The sequence below is a fragment of the Austrofundulus limnaeus genome, unplaced genomic scaffold (assembly GCF_001266775.1).
Source record: "Austrofundulus limnaeus strain Quisiro unplaced genomic scaffold, Austrofundulus_limnaeus-1.0 Scaffold235, whole genome shotgun sequence".
Taxonomy (NCBI): domain Eukaryota; kingdom Metazoa; phylum Chordata; class Actinopteri; order Cyprinodontiformes; family Rivulidae; genus Austrofundulus; species Austrofundulus limnaeus.
The window spans coordinates 901,671-909,503 of record NW_013952637.1 but is presented as its reverse complement, the minus strand read 5'-3'; the positions used below and the strand labels follow the sequence as shown (position 1 = coordinate 909,503).

General features: G+C 43.5%; 1 protein-coding gene across 1 annotated transcript in view; it reads left to right on the top strand.

Annotated features, from left to right (window-relative positions):
- Window positions 1-7,833, top strand: part of mypn (myopalladin) — a gene marked incomplete in the record, with an annotated part of 25,351 nt that continues 17,518 nt past the window's right edge. The window contains 5 exon segments of the mRNA XM_014019915.1: window positions 1-474; window positions 2,130-3,115; window positions 6,039-6,214; window positions 6,298-6,349; window positions 6,433-6,856. Of these exon segments, the coding sequence (XP_013875369.1) occupies window positions 2,175-3,115; window positions 6,039-6,214; window positions 6,298-6,349; window positions 6,433-6,856 (1,593 nt within the window).

Below are 7,833 nucleotides of genomic sequence, written 5' to 3'. Positions count from 1 at the left end.
TCTTTTAGCTATGGTTTAGTTAAACTTAGCTTTTAGCTGCTGTTTGAATAAATCGGGTGTTAAATTCTGTGACCACGCAGGTAAAACTATTTCAGAAATGTTTTAACCTCAGGTCACAGTTTTGATGACTTCTGTAGGACCGAGGGGATTTGACAGACCATGCACCGGATGATGGGATCCCTTTACAGTGAGACCCCCCTCCCCCGACCCCGCCTGTCCAATGAGGATGGACGCCACCCAGACACCCGGGTCAGGCCTCCTCAAAATAACCTGCAGCCGCTGCTGACAAATGTTGCTGCTTTTTCCCAGTGACAGGTCGCTGCAGATCCCAGGCCCAACAGTTCCTGTAAACTTCAGGGGCCGACTCTGCCTGGGGACACCAGGAGGCCCCTGCCACCAGGAGCACCTGCCCCAGGTCCAAGACCTATCCAGGAGGGAGCGACCTGAGGACTGGAGTGTCTCCGGAGTCCACAGGTGTGTCAGATCCTTCAGAGAGGGGGGCGGGGCTAAATCTAATCTGAAGTTAAAACAAACTAAACCTTTAATTTCAATCCTGTTCTGGTTGTTGCTTTGTGTGTGTGTGTGTGTGTGTGTGTGTGTGTGTGTGTGTGTGTGNGTGTGTGTGTGTGTGTGTGTGTGTGTGTGTGTGTGTGTGTGTGTTGATTTTCTTCATGTAAACTGATCCCAGGTTATTAATAGATGTGACGCGGTGGGTTAGGACCCTGTTTGCACAGTATTAATGTGCACAACAGCTGCAGGTCCAGATCCAGGTCCAGGTTCTGGTCCATTTGGATGGACATCTCTGTGTCCCCTGATCGCACAGATTTGAGTGTCAGCAGCACATGTGTGTTCTGTTTCACGTCTGTGTTCAAGAAATAAAAAATATGAATAAATAAGACCCTAACCCTGCTCTGAGGTGGACCGGGGGCCACAAACCTGCACCTGAACCTGATCAGGTGTCAGGACATAAACCAGAAACCGTTTAGGCCGAAATAAAACATTATTTTTTCTACAAATCTTATTTATTTCACAAAAAATTGTAACTTTATATCAGGTAAAGTTTGGTAATCTAGTTTTTGCTTGAAGTCTGAACTGCCACGAGGCATTTTGGCCATTTTGAAGTTTTTGTGTTAAAGTTAGGAACAGCTAAATAAATTATTGCAATGTAACTGTTGAGAGCCAAATTACTGCTGATATTTATTAAAGGAGATCAAATTGGGCTGTTAAAGTTAAAACAAGCTAAAATGAGGCTGAAATAAGCTTTAAGTAAGCTAAAATTAGCAAAACCCTAGCTAAAACCAGCATACTGTAGCTTTAGCAGCTGTAATAAACACTATCAAAAACGAGCAAAACATCAGCTTTAAGTATAAAACAAATGCTGAAATTAGCAAATAGTAGCTAAACTAATAGCTATGCTTGACCCAACATTTGACATACATTAGCTACATTTTGCAAAACAGATGTTTAATTAGCAAACCAGATGCTAAAATGTGGCAAAACAAAATCTAAAAACTGTCTGTATTGAACAGTATCAAAAAYGAGCAAAACAGTAGMTAAAAACATGCTAAACCTAAAGTTWGTAAAGCTAATGCTAGAATGAGCAAAACGGTAGCTAACTGCAAGTTAASAGCTGCTTAACTTAAAATTTGAAATACATTAGCAACAATGTGGAAAACAAACACAAGCTAAAAGCAGCAGAGCTTCAGCTTCTGTATTGAACAGTATCAGACGAGAAAAGCAGCAGCTGAAAATAAAACAAGAGCTAATATTAGCAGTTAAACAGATGCTAATGCTAAAGTTTTGGGAACCACAGGATCAATTTTAATGAAACTCATAAATAAGTTATTTTATCTAAATCAACAACAAGACCCAGGAAAAAACCAGTAGCTGAAAACAGCAAAACAAATGCTAAAATCAGCTGTGAAACAGATGCTAATGCTAAAATTAGGGAGAAACACAATGTAGCAAAATAAATGCTAGCTCGGTTGTCAGCTCAGTTCATGCTGAGCCACAATTTTCTCTTTTTTTTTCATTTATAAATGAATGTAATTTTAAAAATATATATAAAAATATACTTTGTGTGAATTTCAGTAATAATCAGCACTGACCAGACCCCCCCTCTGTCTCAGATTTAAGTTGACCCCCACTGGCAGAGACCCAAGTTCTTYGGTGACATGAGTCATTCAGATGCTTCCTCCTCGCACCTTCAGATCTACGGGTCTCTTAAAGGTAAGGGTGACGACACCCTGGGCCGCCGCGACCCCCCGCTCCCGGACCTGTCGGCCTTCCTCAGTCAGGAGGAGCTGGATGAGAGCGTGAATCTGGCCCGCCAGGCCATCGGACACGAGCCCAGCGATGAGAGGACAGGGGTCAAGGCTTCGGTGACCTCGGCTACCACCTCCAACATCCCACCCTCGATGTCAGGAGAGTGTTTCTCCAACCATTCGCCTGTCCCCTTCGTCCCCCCCTCGACCACCCAGACGTCTTCTGAGGTACCGGTGGTCCACCCCAACAGAAAGGTGCACAAAGCGTCCACACAGGAGGACAACATGATCCGGAACAACATGGAGGGGCTCAACCATCGGAACAGTCCAGCAAAAAGTGCCCCATATGGTCCGGAGACCCAGTCCAAAAAGGAGTTCCTGAACAAGGCGGCGGACTTCATCGAGGAGCTCTCCTCCCTCTTTAAGGCCAACAGCTCCAAACGGGTACGACCAAGGTCCTGCAAGGCCCACAGGAGCCGGGTTCAGAACAAGACCCAGAGCGAGGAGAACATCTATCCCCTCAGCTCTGACAGCAGGGAGCGAGCCGTCCTGCCTCTGGAGGCGGAGAAGGACAGACCCGACCCACCTGTCCCAGCTGTCACCCACCACCCGGTGGCTCAGCAGGACCCGGGGAGTCAGCTCGTGGAGTTTCAGGACTGTGGAGTTACACAAGAGGAGCGTTTTGACTTTGTGTCCCAGGAGGAAGGAGATCAGGYTGAGAGTCCACATCAGGCAGAACCTGCATGTGGGCCGCCACATTTCATCCAGAAACTGAAGAGCAGGGAGGTTCCTGAAGGCAGCAAGGTCCGGCTAGACTGCATCGTACAAGGACATCCAGCACCTGAAGTTCGGTAAGACCAGAAACAACTGTTTGGTTTGAGGGGAATGGATGACTGGACTGTGGTGGTCCAGAGGTTTTTGAGGTAGTTTGGAAAAAGAAGACACAAAATGGTGAAACTACAAATAACTAAGCCCTGAATGTCTTGGTAGGTGCAGGGTTCTGGTCCTGAAGCTTGTGTGCTGTTTTGGTTTTTGGTCTTTCTATTAGATGACTTTAGGGTAGACACTTGTTTTGTCGACTTCACTGGTCTGAGTTTCCAGTAAAGTGTTGATAAATCGGCGGACACGACAGAAGTTTCAATCAAAGCAACGTTTTTTAAATTTTCTTTGGCCGTTTGTTCATCCATTCATCTGCTGAGAGCTCAGATGACGCTGACTGAGTCTCAAGAACTTGGAGGATTAGAGGCGGGAAGAACGATGCTGGGTTCTTGGGCAACATTGACAGAAGGGACGCGTGATGACAGCCGACAGCTGGTTCTGTTCTGAGTCAGCTGACCCTGTATTTGTGTGGTCAGGGGKGTAAAACCATAAAGTCAAACTAAGGCCGAGCATTACTCGGAGGAATGCACATCGCCTGCCATCTCTCATGCCATTGTGTTTGAGACTTAGATGGTTGATTTGTAATATGCAATAATGCAAGATGTCACACTCTGAATATGTGTTGTGAATGACTCTCAGCTACTACCACACCAAATTTTATCTCAATATCTTTAAAACTGAATGAGTAAATTATAGTTTCTATTGGCCAGGGTCAACAAGACGTGGCAACTATTTTGAATTGGACTCCAAAAGTTAAGTAGTTGTAGACAGTGGTGGGCACAGTTCCCCTAAAGCAGTGATTCCCAACCAGGGGTAGGTGTACCCCTGGTTGGGAACCAAATTTGATCTCAGTATTTATAAAACTGAACGAGTTATAGTAACGTTTGTATTGGCTTCCTCAACAAGATGTGGCGACCATTATGAATTGGACTCAATAAATCGATCGGTTGTAAATGTTCATCCATTGATTGATTTCTAATAAAAGTAAAAGTTTTAGTCAATGTGTTGTACTTGGAGTGGGTTTTGTGACTAAGTCTCAAGTACTACCAAAACATATTTCAACTCTGTAAAATTGACAGAGGTGTGGTTATTATGTTCTGTGGCCACCATCTTTGATCAACTCCAGATGCCAATCATATTACAGCATACCTAACAATATCATTCAAGAATGGATAGATCTCTGAGTGTGTGTTTTAAATGACCTCCAGCTAATACTACACCAAATTTTATGTCAGTATCTACCAAACTGTACAAGTTATATCGGTTTGTATTGGCTAGGGTCAAGAAGATATGGCGACCATTCTGAATTGGACTCCAAAAGTTAATCGGTCGTAGTCGTCCAAYGACTACTTTCTGAAAGTTTTGGTCAATGTGTAGTACTTAGAGTAAGTTTGTCAGAGTAAGTCTCAGCTACTAACATAACAGATTTTATAACTTTCTGTAAAACTGACAGAGTTGTATTTATCCTTGTATTTTGTGGCGGCCATCTTTGTTCATTAGTCTTAGGTATTTTATCCAACGATTACATCCAAGAACACATCTCTGTTGAGGTTGACTCTCAGCCACTACCACACCCAATTTTAGCGTAATGTCTGTGAAATAGTTTGAGTTTTTGCCGTTTTGTGCGTTCTAACGTCAGTTGGCGGTAGCAGCCATCTTAAGTTGGGTTGACTTGTGGAAGATGTACATCCAAAGATTATTTCCGAAAAGGCCATTTTAAAGACGTTTATGGTCAAAATGTGCTAAACTTTATTGTTATTCTTCTTTGTCGGTTCTGTTRGATGTTCTAAACTCCCAGCAGAAACCTGAGCCGCTGAGATGTCGGACCTCAGGACTCGCCGGTTTGTTCTGAACATTGTTGAGCCACTAAACTTGTCTGTGGAGAATGTAGCTCTGGGCCATTTTTAGAAGCGCCCTGGCAACGCTGCAGTCCAGTTTGATAATGGAGCCGGCTGMGCTCTGGACAGGAGCGTGAGCACTTCGGTAAGATTTGCACCCTTTTTTTTTAATCATCCGGGAGACGTTTCTCTGACCKCGCTGCTTCCTGTTGACAAGATGTGACCTTTGCTTCATCCTACTTTTCTCTTTTTTAAAGAATGTTTTGTTTCTGTATGAAGTTTGGTTGCGACTCAGAGGAGATAAATTAGAAAAGTTATGATTGTACTGCYGGTTTTAGTGGGGTTGAGGAGTTCTCTGCGTGTGTCACCGTGTGTATTCTGGGTCTATGTTTAGTCAGAGATCCCAGGCTCTCAGAGGGAATCTCCTCTCTGGATCTCCGGAGGAAAAATATCCCAGACAGGTGCAGCRAACCGTGGTGGGGGGCTTTGCTTCATACCAGTCCCCTCTGCTACTCATGCTTTCAATTTAGACCCTTACTCACCGGTAGAACCACAGAACATTCCACCAACAGAACGTTTCCTCCAACAGCGACGGTGTTGGAGGCCAGTTTTGATTTTGCGTGGGGCTCGGATGACTTAAAGTTCACATCAGTCTGGTTTTTTTGGGGGGGTGAACTGACAGGTTTACGGGTGTGTGACGCTCTCAATTGTGTATCGGCTCAATTTCAAGAAGCATCATCCTCTCAGAATAAACGGACGCTGACGTAGAGACTGAGCAATCAGACCTGGATAAATGTATCCTTACATTTTATTAAAACTCCTGTGACCTTTAATTATTGTCACGGGATCCTTCAAGATTTCCATTACCCGTTCAGCTTGTTTAAAGTGTCACCGGGTCTCACAGACAAAACAAGACAAAACTCTTGATTTACTGGTCCGTCAACGTTCCAACACYAACCAGTGGTCCTGATGTTTGAATCAGAACCTGGATGTGGAACTTTTGGCCCGGGAACATCTCGAGTTTTTTACAGTTGGACCTGTTTCCGTCGGCTTTTAGGTGGTTCTGTGAGGGAAAGGAGCTGGAAGACTGCCCCGACATCCAGATCCTCACCGGCGGAGAGCTGCACTCGCTCATCATCGCCGAAGCGTTCGAGGAAGACACCGGTCGATACTCCTGCTTTGCATCGAACATCTACGGGACGGACTCCACGTCAGCCGAGATCTACGTGGAAGGTGTTTCCTCTCTGTCCCGTTTACACTTTCATGGTGTCTCTCCGTCACATCCTCAGTTTCTGATGCAGGCTTTGATCTTACAGGTGCCTCGTCCTCAGATTCTGACGGGGACCAGCACTTTGAGCACGTTGCGCAGTGAGTTCTGATTGTTTTCTTGATAAAATGAGTGACAAACTGAGTGACACTAATTCTCTTTTACGTCTCTGATTTTTTTTAAGACTGCAGAAGAAACAGCCGAAATCGTCTCCTTATTTACCTCAGCTATCGAACCAAACTGGTCCCGTGGAAAAGGACGGCTCATCTCAGGCAGCAGAACCCGCCGAGGAACCGGCTGAGGAACTCTCCTCTATAAAGGTTCCAGAAGAAGCTCCTTTGGTGGTTCGGACGTCTTCGGCTGTGCTCCCGGCCTTGGAGATCTCTAAAGTGTCCCTGCTGCACCCGGCTCAGGGGGAGACCACGACCGCTCAGATTCTCCCGAACTCYTCCAGTCTTACAGAACCCACGGAGGTCTGGGGGGGTCCAGTACCTGATCCAGACGTGGCAGCACCACAGCTGGAGCAGACGGCTGCAAAAACATCTGCTTCTCCGGGTTTAAACTCGGGCGTGTCGTCCGTCCTGCCTGCAGCCGGACAGCAGAGTCAGGTAAACCTGGAGCATCTTTCTGTGGGAATCCTGAGTTTCTTTTCTGAGTGTTTTTAAAAACTAAATAAATCTGAAAACTTTGTGTTGTTTTTGTCAGTATTTTATCAGAAYGTTCGGCTCATAGATGCTGTGACTTTTTGTTTTGCAACACTTTTCAAAATATTTCACTTTGTTTCCAACTAATTTCTTCATTAAAACAAAGATCTCTGGTTCCTTAAAAACAGCTTAAACTGACTCTACTTGTGCCTTCTTATGCTAATTTTAGCTTTTGGCTACTGTTCTGCTTCTTAGCATTGCTTCTCTTAGCTTTCAGCTACTGATCTGCTTGCTAGCCATTTTTTGCTTTTAGCTTTTTTTCTTCCTATCATTTAACATTTTGCGTCTTTTAACGTTTTTCTACAAACCTGTTACTTTTAGCTCTCCATTTACCTTTTTCCACTTTTAGTTTTTGTTAGCTTTTTGTTAGTTTTAAGCAACAATCGGCTACTTTTAGCTTTTAGCTAACCTATTGCTACTTTTAATTTTTAGTTTGCCGTTTGACACTATTAGCTAGACTTTCTTACTTTTAGCTAGCTTTTAAAAACACTTTTATTTTACATAACTATTTCTATACTACTTTTAGCTCTTCGTTTACTTTTTAGCTAGTCATTTTGCAAATTTTAGTTTTTAGCTTTTTTTTTAAACTTTAACATTTAGCTAGACTTTTCCTTCTTTAAGCTTTTTGCCACCAATCTTCTATTTTTATTATTTTAGTTTACCATTTTTCACTTTTAGCTTTTAGCTAGCCTATTGCTACATTTAGCTAGTCTTTTGATACCTTTAGCTAACAATTTTTGGTACTTTAAGTAGTAAAAAAGCAACTTTGTGAAAATACTTTGTTTTTATCAGCCTATTCCTACTTTTAGATGGTATTTTGCTTTTTTTTTTCCCTTTAAGAGGTTTTTATTTAATAGAATTTTTGGACAAAAAATTGCAAT